The sequence below is a fragment of the Cebus imitator genome, unplaced genomic scaffold (assembly GCF_001604975.1).
Source record: "Cebus imitator isolate Cc_AM_T3 unplaced genomic scaffold, Cebus_imitator-1.0 Scaffold57, whole genome shotgun sequence".
In the NCBI taxonomy this organism is placed as follows: Eukaryota; Metazoa; Chordata; class Mammalia; order Primates; family Cebidae; genus Cebus; species Cebus imitator.
In genome coordinates this window covers 4,607,067-4,619,548 of record NW_016107372.1, presented here as the reverse complement: position 1 = coordinate 4,619,548, position 12,482 = coordinate 4,607,067, and the positions used below count along the sequence as shown (strand labels likewise).

Below are 12,482 nucleotides of genomic sequence, written 5' to 3'. Positions count from 1 at the left end.
TCAATAAAATTTAGTAACTATATCATGCTGTTTTGAAATTAGTATACAGTTATTACACCATACTAATATTAAAATGTAATTTTAAGTTAAAATTCAATATGATTACACTTTCTAAACATGGTTTAATAACATTTTTAAAAAAGCTTTTAAAATCTGCTGCATAGCTATGGACTAATAAGGTAATGAAACAATAAATCAGTTATATAATTATAAATGTGATAGAGCCAGGATCTACTCTTTTACATGCAAAAAAAAAATGCTAGTATGAAAAAAGTTACAGAATCTTTAGTGTGAAACTGACTTAAGCATGATTCACAAGAAGCTATTTTCCTTGAATACAACTTCCAGTAACTTTGTAACATGAGGAAATAATTGAGGAAATGGCTTTCTTTAAAACAAAACAAAATCTTAAAACCATGTAATATTCCAATATACTACATTACCAGCCCATCAAAATGAAAGGAACCATTTATATACTATTCAGCCAAGACACATATCTGATTATAGTGAGAGGATTGATAAAGAGTAAGTCCATGGAGTTTTTGAAGAGGCAACAGACTATTTTAATGATTTGTGAAATCCACATGGAGGGAGAAAAAAGGCCAGAGCTTCTGAATAGAATGACAACTCAACAGCCAAGATAACACAGGGTTGGTAAAGCAGTGTCGTCTCAACTAATTAATCAAAAATTCTAAAGTGGACAACCCTAATTTTGCCAGCAAGAGAAATATTGAGTTGTTTCATACACCTAAGAGAGAAAAATAAAGCTCAACAAAAAATTGTGGAAGACCTCCTATAGTCCGCAATTGGCTTCTCACATTCCCTTTCCATTCACTTAAATGGCTATCTCACTGAAGAACACTGATGGAACAAATGAGAAACATTATCCACAAACACACCACCTCTGAAAAAGTGATTTCCAACAGGATGTATGTGTTGATTTCCACGGTGTGCACTGGTTAAAGCTTAATCTATACTGTGGAGAGGGGTGGGATGTTTCTGACAGTTGACCTTAGGATGCAGGAACTAGCAGGTGTCTTGCATTCCCACACACATTTTATTTTTAAAAAGGTGGGAGGAAGAACAGCCTAATCCAGTCTAGAGATAGTTCCAAAATCTTAGGCTGGTACATTCAGGAGGGTTCGTTTTAAGGTCTGTTAAAACTTGAAAATGTCCCCTCAAAACAAGAAAGGTTAAAATCAGCCTGAATCAAACAATATTTTCCTTCCAGGCCCCTAGTCTGGCCATAAACAATGTCTGAACCAAAGGCTGGAACTGGACAGAACAGGCTATTCTAATCCTTTACGATGACGCTGTCAACAGCTTCTTCAGAAAGAATCCTCATTGCAACTGACCCATTAAATAGTATCAGTCATTTTCTCCACAACATTCCTATGTTTAGAGCTGCAAAGGAGGTTAGGATAATTTAGAATAAAATCCTCAAGTTACTGATGAGGAAGTAGGTCCAGAGAAATTAAGTGACTTGCCCAAGGTCACTCAGCTGCTGAAGGGTACAGGCTGTGTTGGAGCCCAAGATCTCTGGCTCCCAAGAACTGCTTTTTCCATTGCATCATTTAAGATAGCACAAAACTATTTTCCTGGAATTCTGATAAACTAAAAAGAAAAAAAGAAACCAAAACGGTGGCATGCCCTTTTGGATCCCAAGTCCCTTCCTGTAAGGCAATGCAGGGATAGTATTTATTGAGGGGGAACTCAGAGAAATAACTACAATATGTGTAACATTTTGTGGATTTATTTTTTTAATATAAAAAGCTACCTAAACAATTGTAAACATTAAGCAAATTATTAGATGCTCAAACTTTTCTGGAACAACAGAGAAACTCTCTCCAACTGCTCAGTAGCAGTTTTGGGGCATAGCATTTGCACCTGCTTGGTAAGTTTCCACCTGCGATGTTGCATTTGGCCCTTCAGAAAAAGCGCTGCCCTGCGGTCTTATGATTCAGTGATACAAGAAGGATGCTAGCTGGTCAGAAATGCTTATTTAAGCGGGAAGGAGGAGGAGAAAATAATCCCATAGCACTTCTCTTCCTTATTTTCCTTATTTTAGAAAGGCCAAATCTGAACACATTTTCCATCCCATGCAGTAACATATCTCACATAATTTTGGTTACTGGAGGGTGCACAAAACGAATCTAACAAGCTTTCAAAATCGATGTACCCAGCCTGACTCGACGGGCTGTCACTGAGACTGTCAATGGTGGAAAAATGAATCTGTGTCTGAGAAAGCGACCGCATTTCCTCCAAGCCTTTAGGGAACACAGTACCCAAACCCTCGTCACACGGGGTTCTCAGGATCTGCAAGCAGATCATTTCTCTGTTAACTCCCTTACAGCCCAGGAGGCTGCGTCTTCCTGGCTCTTACCTAGCTAAGGCGCTTTACTAGTGTATGGAGCCCAGGGCGCTTCGGAGCCAAAGGATTTTCCCCTCCCTCGATGACCCAAAACGACCGCAGCGGCAGCGCTCGCATGTCCCTCTCCCTCCCTCGGTGGTGGGGGCCCACCCCACCCGGCCCGCAGCCACGTGCGGGGCTCCCTCCTGCTCGCGGATCTCGAGACAGGAAGACGAAGGAACGTGGCCTCGTAGTAAACCATAGTAAAGAGAGGAGGGAAACAAAATGGGGCTCCTCACATGGTCTGGCCTGGATTTTTCTCAATTAAAAATAAGAGGAAGTGTGTGTTTCCGGCCCCCGTCCGTGGACTGGTTGGACTTTTTCATTCTTAGGATTCTGCTCCAAATGCAGGAATACGGCTGAGGGCACGACGTCCTCAGTCGGCGGGCGCGGTGCGAAGGGGGCCTGTGGCTCAGCCTGCGGGAAAGCGGTGCAAGGCGTGGGGTGGGAGAAAACGGCCCAGGGACGCCCGCCAGCCACCACCGCCAGGGGATCTGCGGAGAGCCCCGCCCCGCGCCCGCCGCGGCTCGGCCATTTCACACGCTGATTGGCTGTGGTGAGGGCCAATCAGCGCCCAGCCGCCCCGCCCGCCCGGGGGCCCAGAGCCGCGCAGCTGTGCCCGAGGGCGGAGCCTCGCCCGCTAGTGCCGACCACGCGGCCCTGGACGGGGACCGGTCGCCCGGGAGGACCCGAGACGGGCGGGGGCGGGAGACCCAAGGGTGGCCGCGCTGCAGATTCCCCACCCCGGGTGAAAGGGAGCTCGGAGGAGGGAGGAGAAGGAATGCAGGAAGCGGAGGTGACCCGGAAAAGGGAAAGTGCCAGGGCCGAGGGGGTTTGCGCCAGCTAAAAAGGCCACAAGGCGGGGGAAAGGGGAGGGAGAGGAGGCAGCCTTGGAGGTACGGAATCTTTGACATCACAAAAAGGAAACAAAATGAAAAAGAAATGGAAAGAGGCTTTTTCTGTTTTTCTTCTTTTCTTTTAAAGGGGGAGGGCATAACAAAGAATGACAAAAACAAAAAACTGAACCCAAAAGGCATGGCTGGGGTCTGTGTGTCTTTGTCACCTGCAGTTTCAAAACTAAAAGACAAATTTGATGCCGGGTAAAGGTGGCGGGGCTGCCATGACCGAGTGTGGGAGGCTCTTTTTGCCCTGCTGCTTGGGCTCTCAATTTACTCTCTGCAGAGAGTGGGCCACAAGTACTGCGAAATTCTGAAAAGGAGCAAAAGAAAAAAAAAGGACAATGTCAGGAACCTGAAATAAGAGGTGGAAACAAAGAGATAGCAGGGGATAGTACGAGAAAACGAGCAGGTCAGAACTAAGAGGCGATGCAAGAGAAAGGGCAGGCAGAAAAGGTTGCTGGACTAGGTAAAGCAGAAAGGCTTCCAACAAGTCGAGCTCCTGAGCCAGTGCTTCACAAGTGTTCTCCTCTAACAGACAATGAAAAATTTTAAACAACCCTAGATGTTTCAACAGAGCACACCCCTCATCATACCTCTATTCCTTTCACCGTGTCTCAGGTTTTACCTGAGAAATGAGGAAAAGAAGCAAAGAGCAATTGCTGAGGCAGTGAGGAAAATAATGTTTTCAAACATGTACTCATTCGGAGCAGAAGCTGTTTGTCACTCACAGGTCTGACTTCTGTCTGTTTCACATAACTATGGAATAACATCTTTGGACTCAACAGGGCACAGGCAAGCAAGCAGAATTGGGGATGTAAATGTGCCAGATAGCATTTGGTGCCTCACTTTAAACACAGACACAAACATCTCAAATATGCATTGTAGAATTTTCCTGGCATGGTGCAAAGCATGGTTTATTGCTACTCCAAAATTATTAGAAATAGGATTACATGATTATTCCAGAATATTTTATTTTCCCAAAGAAGACTAAGGATCGAAGGTTGTAGGGTTTTTTGTTTTGTTTTTTAATGCATCCAAGACATAAGGAGAATTTTATTTTAAAGCCCTTTTAAAAAATGAAAATTCTAGTTGGTCATCAATTTTCTTCAGAGCAAACATCATTTATTCTACTCTATAATAAGAAACCTAAACAAATTAAGATAACAAAAACTTATTCTCTTCATCTCCTTTAAAACTAAAATTTTAGTTCTGCTGGACTTGTTTTCTTCAAACTCTCATTATTTTACCAATGAGGCATTTTATAATACAAATGCTTAAAGTGTTGAGGGATTCTGACTCCCAAAAACATCATTTGATATAACAAGATGTGTACTGTTGATGTTGATATACACAATTAAATCTTCTAGTGAATGATGAAAATAAATGTTGAAATAAATACTGATCAAATAAATGCTTTTCAGAACATATCACCTAAAATCTTCATTTGAATGATCACATACCTTTTACTTGTTCTACAAAAGAGAGAATGATATGGATCAAATATTGGAAACAGAATCAAGAAGACTATGAACACATGATAAACAAATACCTATCAATAGGAAACCAGGGCATAAATTAATTTCTTATGAATGAACACACTTTAAGAAAATCAATGCTTTTCAAAGCTCATTCTGTGAAGCATATACAAAATTCACAAGATAATCAGTTTGTCAGAATAAAGTGTTTCCAAATGCTGGAAACTTCTGCATTGCCAACTCATCACATTATTTGCAAACTGTACTCCTCTTCTACCCACAATTATGACCACCAGAAAACAGGATCAACAGAACGAAGGGCAGGCTCATTTCCTATTACAAATGTTTTTCATTTTCAATACGGCATTAGCCTCAGAAGACCTAAAGCCAACTTTCAGCATTTACTGGGCTGCCTACTCTTCAACTTAAAGGCACACAACAAATATCCTAAAAGTGAAGGCTATAGAGTTTAGCCACTCTATTCAATGCAAAACAAAACAAAACATATTAAGGCATGTTCCTGACTTAATATGTCTTCTTCTCAACAAAAAAAGTAATTTTACAGATGTATAGTAGCCCCCAAATGATATCTGTAATATCTCGGTGCAAGAAGAGATAACTGTAAGGCAGACATACTGAGATGAACTCCCATAACTCTTAACTAATAATGGGTCCCAGACACAGAGTTTCCTGTATATCCTGTGTAAGAGAGTCCAGGTGTGTGAATAGTATTTCACAAATCTTGGTACAGGAACAAAAGGACAATGTCTCCCATAATTACTTCCTTGAGAGATCGTAAAATAGATAAGTACTTCTCTCTAAATATGTATTGCTAAAAAGCTCTTACTCCTGAATCTTTTTAGGGCAGCATGAATAGAAATCAATGTTTCCCGGTGCTGTTTACGTTGCCTTGGTATTATGAAATCACAGAACAAAAGTACAGAGAACAACTTGATAAGATCACCCTTAAGGGCTCCCAGAAACTATCTTAAAGGAAGGGTTTAGGCCCTGTGTTAAGAAATAATTTTGTAAAACTGTCCCTTCCAGGGGCTGACCTAAATATATAGTGAAAAGACAACTTCAACAAATAGATCAAGGTTCTTATGTAGGAACTTTACCAACCTCAGGACTGGCATAGGATATATGTTTTAAAAATACAGTAACTACTTCACTTGGAAATTCTCAAATGAAAAAGCCCTCCTGTGGCTGATTCTACATGTTCATTTGACTCTCTGCCAGATGTCATTGTGGGGTGAGCATCTTGTGTGCCCTGAGAATGTAAGTGCATTCTCCCTGAGGAAGCAATGGGAAAGAACAGGAAGGGGCAGAGGCGAAGAACAGAATTCAAGCACAAGGTTAAAAGCAGTTTTGTCTTCTGACTTTGTCACCATGAAACGCACCTGCTGTGATGTCCAGTTGAGCTACTGACGTTCCTCTGGCTGCTTCTGGAAACTGATGCTGGCATAGGTGCTTAAATCCTCACTGGAGCGGGGGGTGGAGCTGTTCTCACCGCTGCCCAGGGATTGATGAGGGGGTGGGGATGGGGGTGGGGGCGGCTGTGGTTGAGGGGTGCGCTCCTGAGGGCATTGTTTGAAGTCCTTGACCAAATCCAGGTCTATGTAGTTAAGACCATTCTCCAAATCCCCAGCAGCCCCGCACAGTTGGGCTGGCTCCTTGGGGGCTCCCCCAAGCTCCCCAGGCCTCAGCCACACATTCTCAAAGGAAGCAGAGCTGTGGCGTTTCACATCCTTGCTGCTGCTGCTACCGCCACTGGCCCCTCCTGCTGCCCCTGCTCCAAAGGGCACCATGTTGCCCACCCGGGTGGCACTGGGTGTTGAGGAGAAGGTCTCGGAGCTATGCCTCCTCCGGCACCCTTGTGCGTCTGCACGGATCACTTTGGCACTCTGGTTGCGGTTAGGACTGAGGTTCACCCGGGTGAAGGCGCTCATGCCCCCAGGTCCTTGCGGTTCCCCCAGCAGGGATGAGCGAGCAGCCAGCTCTGCTGCCCCTTGAGGCCCAGCGGGGGAAGCAGAGGCTGCAGAGGCTGAGGAGGCAGCAGCCATGGTGGCCCTGGGCAGGCTAACCTCCTCTGCAGCAATGCCTGTCCGCATGTCAGCATAGCTCACAGGGGCAACTGGTGAGGTGTCCACGTAGCTCTGACGGGGACAACCCATCTGCATGGTCATGTAGTCACCCCGGCTGCTGGGCACTGCCAGGGTAGGCCTGCAAATGCTAGCAGCCCCAGGAGGTGCGGGGCCCACTCTGCCCACCTCGACCCCAATGCTCTCCTGCCAGGCTGCCCTCCGGCCTGGCCTCAAGTCCATCTTCATGTACTCCTCAGTGCCAGTCTCTTCCTCTCTGGGAGCTGGCTGGAGTTGGGATGGACACCTGACAGAAGGTGAGCTGTGGGAAGCCACAGGGCCAGACAAGTAGCCAGGCTGATCACTCCCAAATTCAATATTCACATATTCCCCTGGGCTTTTGGGCTCCAGAGGGTGCAGCGGGGGGGGTGGCTGCTGCTGCTGCTGCTGCTCTCCGGCCCGAGGTAAGGTGCTGGCCTTGGGATCCCCCAGGGACAGCCTCGTGGGCCGGGCCAGGCGACTATTGGTCTGAGCAGCTGAGTCCACCTTTCGAGGCAGATGGGGCTGCAGAACCTGATGGTGGGAATGTGGAAGGCTGGGCTCCATCCTAGCCCCACAGTATCCCCCACCCAGGCTATCGCTGCTGGTGGAGGAGGAAGAATCTTCCACTGTTGCAGCATAGAGAAGGCGACCAGAGCTAGTGGAAAGGCGAAGGTGCTGATGCCGGGCACCCTCCTCCAGCTCCCCAGGGAGCTGGGTGTGCTTAAAGGATCTTGGCAATGAGTAGTAGGAGAGGACTGGCTTGTGCTGGGGGTCCTCAGGGCCGTAGTAGCAGTTGGAGGGGCTGCTAGTGTTGGAGTCCCCCACTGGCGACATGTTCATGTAGTCACCTGTGCAAGGCAAGAGCTTGCCACTGCTGCTCTCCACTGGGGGTTTGGGGTGAGGCAAGACATGAGCGTGGTGGCCCCCTACCCCATTTGTCCACAGCTTTCCATAGCTGCTCCCAGAAGGGACAGCCCTGCTGCTGCTGCTGCTGCTGCTGCTGCCAGGGCCACCTCCAATGTCAGGGGAGTAGCTGCTGCTGGGGGACATCATCATGTAGCCATTGGGGTCCACTCTCTGGGGATGGCGTCTGATGGGGTTGATGATCTGCTGCGGGGCAGACACGCTTTTGGGGCTCATGGGCATATAGTCTCCACTGCCCTTTCGGCTGCTGGGCACTGGGGCCACCCCTGGGGACATGGGCATGTAGCCATCATCACTGTGGAGGGTAGAGCTTTCTGGGCGATGGTGGCCCCCCCGACGCTCCAAGAGGTGCATTTCCAGACCCTCCTCAGGGTAGGAATGGGTGGGCACGAAGGCGGAGTGCCTGTGTCCCGGCAGTCGGCCTCCACTGCCACCTCCTGGTGGGTAGACAGGCATCATCTCTGTATACTCCTCAATGGAAGCCGCTGAGGACTGAGATGGGGTCTTCTGGTGGGAAATGGAAGGGGATGTGCCTGCTGAGTGAGTTCTCTTTCGGAACCGATTATCCAGATCGGCAGCACTGGCTGCTTCATCCCCAGCCAAGGCTGGACTCGTGCCCAAGCCTGTTCCTGGGGTGTAGCGGTGGCCATTGCCACCCCGAGACAAGATGTAGTGACCGTTGGGGGCGGTCAGGGTGGAGGGCCCCTTGCCGCCCATGCAGATATAGTTGCTTAGCTCCTCCTCACCGCGGGCCGGTGGGGTGTGACCCACGGAATCCGGAGTGACACTGCGGAAGGAACTCCGGAAATCGCAGGGACTGGAGCCATACTCATCCGAGGAGACGAAGCCGCCATCGCTGGGAGAACCAGACACCGAAGCACTAGACCGCCGTGGGAAGAGACAATCTGAGGTGGAGCCATGGCCACTGGTGCTGCTGGATGACAGACTGACCGGGCTGGTGGCCGAAGGCGAGCAGCGGGAAGCTGGCATGGGGATGGAGCGGCTGTGGTTGAGCGGGGGGTGCAGCCGCGCGCTGCCCCGATGCCGGTGGGCGTGGGTTCTGTTGGTGCTGGGACTCACAGGGCTGCCGTCCACCGATGCCGGGCGGGACATGGTGCCTTCACCGTCGCTGGAGGCGCGGACACGGAAGGAGCCTGGCTTCCCGCCCACCATGCTGGCCGGGGAGGTGGCGGTGATGCTCTCGGTGCGTGATCGGCGGGTCAGCCCCACCTGGCTGGGCGGGAGGTTGTTGAGATGGTGCCGGCGCAGGGGGACGCTGATGGGGTTGGAGCAGTTGGACGAGGACTGGCTCTTGCTGCGAGGACGGAACTCATCGCTCATGGCCCGCATGGCCTCCAGGATGGTCTCGTGCATGTTCTGGGCCACCACGGAGTCATCCACCTGCATCCAGAACTCCCCGGGCCCCGTCACGGCAGAACGACCCACCTCGATGAAGAAGAAGTTCTCCGAGTGGCCGCAGCGCCTGATGTTCATCAGCTGCAGCACCACAGCCGCTACCTCTGAGTTCAGCTTCACGAAGCTGATGGTCTTGCTTGTCAGGCAGAGGCGGTAGATACCAATCAGGTTCTTTGTCTGACCCAAGCCCTTGGGCTTCAGGATCACCTGCCAGACCTCTTTGAACGTGGGTCCTGGGGGCCCGTCCCCGTAGCTCAGGTCCTCCCCAGCCTCACCAACTCCCGAGCTGCCGCTGCAGCTGCTCCCGCCGCCTCCCGCCCCGAGGGCCGCAGCTCCATCGTGGTGGCCCTTGGCGCGGTTGTGCAGCTGCAGGAGAGCCTGGTACCAGCTGTCTTGTTCGGCCTCGCTGTCCGCCGCGATGGCAAAGTGCTCGTCCCGGGTATAGAGAGCCACCAGGTGCTTGTTCTTGGAGTCAGCACGCTTGTTGATATTGAAGCAGCTCTCAAGGGGGATCGAGCGTTTGGGGGCGCTCGACTTGTGCCGCCACTTCTTCTCGTTCTCGTAGTACTCCAGGCGCGCCGGGCCCCCAGCCTCGCTGGCCGCGCGCAGTACGAAGAAGCGTTTGTGCATGCTCTTGGGTTTGCGCAGGTAGCCCACCTTGCGCACGTCCGAGAAGCCCTCGCTCTCCAGAGGGCTCGCCATGCTGCCGCTGCCACCACCGCCGCTGAGCAGAGGGAGGCGCCGAAAAACAACCAGGTGGGGGGCAAAGGCTCCTCGCCGCAGCCCCACACATGCAAATAGGGCTGGAGGCAGCAGAAACCCCGGACTCCGAAATCCACACCGTCCCCCGCACCGGGGAGGGGCAGCTGGAGGAGGACGCAGCTGCTGCGCCAAAGAGAGAGCCGGACCGGAGTTTTACCGGCGCTTCACGCCCGGGGGAGAGGCAGTGAGTCCGGGGTGAGGGCAGCCCTGATCCTTTGAGAGCCAAGTCTCTTCTCAGCCACTGCCGTTGCCGGGAAGGAGCGAAGATGCATCTCTCGCCGCTCCGGCTGGAGTCCGCCTCAGGGAGGCGGTGGTCGGGGGTCCCCGCGGTGCCCCTCTAGGCGTGCGCGCGCGCGCGCCTTCCCTCCTGAGTTCCCCTCTGGAGTAGAGATTCCCGAGGCAAATTAAATATCCTTGGGTAGGGGGAGGCGGGTTGCCAAGTCCCAACGTTGGGTTCTCCCTCCTCCTTCTTCTCCTCCTCCTCCTCCGCCTCCTCCCACCCCGCAACCGTCCCAGCCGCCACCAGCAGTCCAAATACCAGCTCAATCGCAGAGACCGCGGCGCTGCGGCTGTTGCTGCTGCTGCTGCCGCTGCCCGCGGGCGCGTCCTCTGCAGCCCCCATTCGGGCCCATCTCGGCGGGCAGAGAAAGTGGCTTTTCCATTCGAAACGCTACTAGGCAGCCAGGGCAGCTGAGGACCAGCCGGAGGGACAGGCTCATCCCTGCCCCTCGCTCCAGTCGGCAGGGGAGAAGGGCAGGGGACAAGGACGGCAGGCGAAGGGGGAGGTTTGGGAAGGGTTCGGGGAAGACGCCTGTTCCCTGGGAGGCGCTGCCGCTGCAGTTACTTCTCCCCTCCTCCCTCCTCCTCCTCCTCCTCCTCCTCCTCGGAGAGTTGCCGAGAGCCCCAACCAAAACAAGCGGCGGCGTCTGGCTCTGCGCGCCGGCCCCCTCCGACCGCGCCGCCGTCTCACTCAGAGGAGAAAAACACGTGACAGAGCCTCCGCGCTCGGCAGCCCGGCTGCCGCTGCCGCCGCCGGGAGGCTCCAGCCTGGGTCTCTACATTCCCGGCCGAGCCCGCCCCGCGCCCGCCCCTCTCCGCCCCCCGGCCTTGCCGCAGCGGCACCCGCGCCGAGCCCCCGCGCAGCGCTAGGACAGCGCCCCTGCGCGGCCGCCAGCCTGGGCGCAGCGCCTCCCTCTCGGTGCGCCACCCAGGGCGCCCCGGGCCCTCAGGAATCCCCGCGGCGGGCGCGGGAGGGGGTGTTTGGGTGGCTACCCGAAAGCACGAGGGGAGTCTGGGAAAACGGGAGGGGGCGAGCTCGGGAAGACGCAGGAGTGAGGGTGGGGGCGACGGGGGGGCACTGCGGCTGTGAAGCCCCTAGTGGGAGGCCCGGGGGAGGCGGGGGCGCGGGAGCTGGGTTGCCTCTTACCTAGCAGGTAAGATCGACCCGCGGGAGGGAGGTTTCCATTCAAGGCTGTTTCTCCCAGGAACTATACAAGCTAGATTTCGGCTTCGGGGCGATAGGCCATGGTGAGGGGAACTGTATTTTTGTAAGGTTTTCCAAAGGACTTCTGAGCCAGCCTTCCGCCTTGGAATCCCCGGATTTTCTGCCGTGAGGTACCTGGAAGGAACAGAGGGACGCCCAAGGGCAGTGACTGGGGGCAATTATGGTCACTGCCAAAGGAGAACAGGGATTCCCCAGGAAGCTGCTGATCAATTAGGGAGAAAATGTAAATATCACCTTTTCTCCTGCTCCCCTGGCCCTTTCGATTGAGGGGGGTTCACACCTAAGCCTGAGGGCATGGGGGAGGGGAAATGAAAGGTCCCTTATATTACGAAGTCTCTCCGTGACTTTAAAAAACTGTTAGGGACTTACAGAGGATTCATAAGGCCAAAACCCTACTGTGCAAATATTGGCTGAAATGTTTGTTTCACACACAGCTTCCACACCCATTGAACCACCCTATAAATGTTTAACCTTGACCACAAGGATAATCGGGAGAAAACAAGGATGGTGCCAGCTCAACAGTACAGGAAAATGGGTACTTCATGAGAGGACCAGGTCCGCAGCCTGGGTCTACTTGAACCTCCTCTTTCAGGGTTACCTTGCGGTACCAGTCTCCCCACAAGCAAACGCTCCCAAGTTTTTTGTTGTTTTAAGCTGACCTATAAACAAACAGTTTGTCCCTGCTTGCTCGCCTGGCACTAAGGATCCACAGAGATGTCACTCGGTTTAATGTTGTCTCATTTTGATACCTGACTCGTTTGGGGCTGCCGCCCCTTTTCCACGCCGGGACCCTGCTCAGCCTCCGGCTCCCAGGCACTGCAGGATGCTGGTGGGGCAAGCGGCAGTCCAGGCGCTGGGCATGCTCAGTGACCGGGACCCGCCGGGCCGCAGGGGAGCGCGCCTCGGCCCAATGCGGGCCGAGGGGCGGGGCGAGTTTCCCGGGGTGGCCTGCTGATTGGCGGGATGGCC

At 52.4% G+C, this 12,482-nt stretch overlaps 1 protein-coding gene across 1 annotated transcript in view; it reads right to left on the bottom strand.

Moving 5' to 3' along the window:
* IRS1 (insulin receptor substrate 1) overlaps nucleotides 1-10,973 on the bottom strand; it is a 66,174-nt gene extending 55,201 nt beyond the window's left edge. Inside the window, exon 1 of the mRNA XM_017529146.2 lies at nucleotides 6,185-10,973. Within this exon, the coding sequence (XP_017384635.1) occupies nucleotides 6,206-9,949 (3,744 nt within the window). The 5' untranslated portion in view covers nucleotides 9,950-10,973 and the 3' untranslated portion in view covers nucleotides 6,185-6,205. The remainder of the gene's footprint in view (nucleotides 1-6,184) is intronic.
* Nucleotides 10,974-12,482: the final 1,509 nt, after the last annotated feature.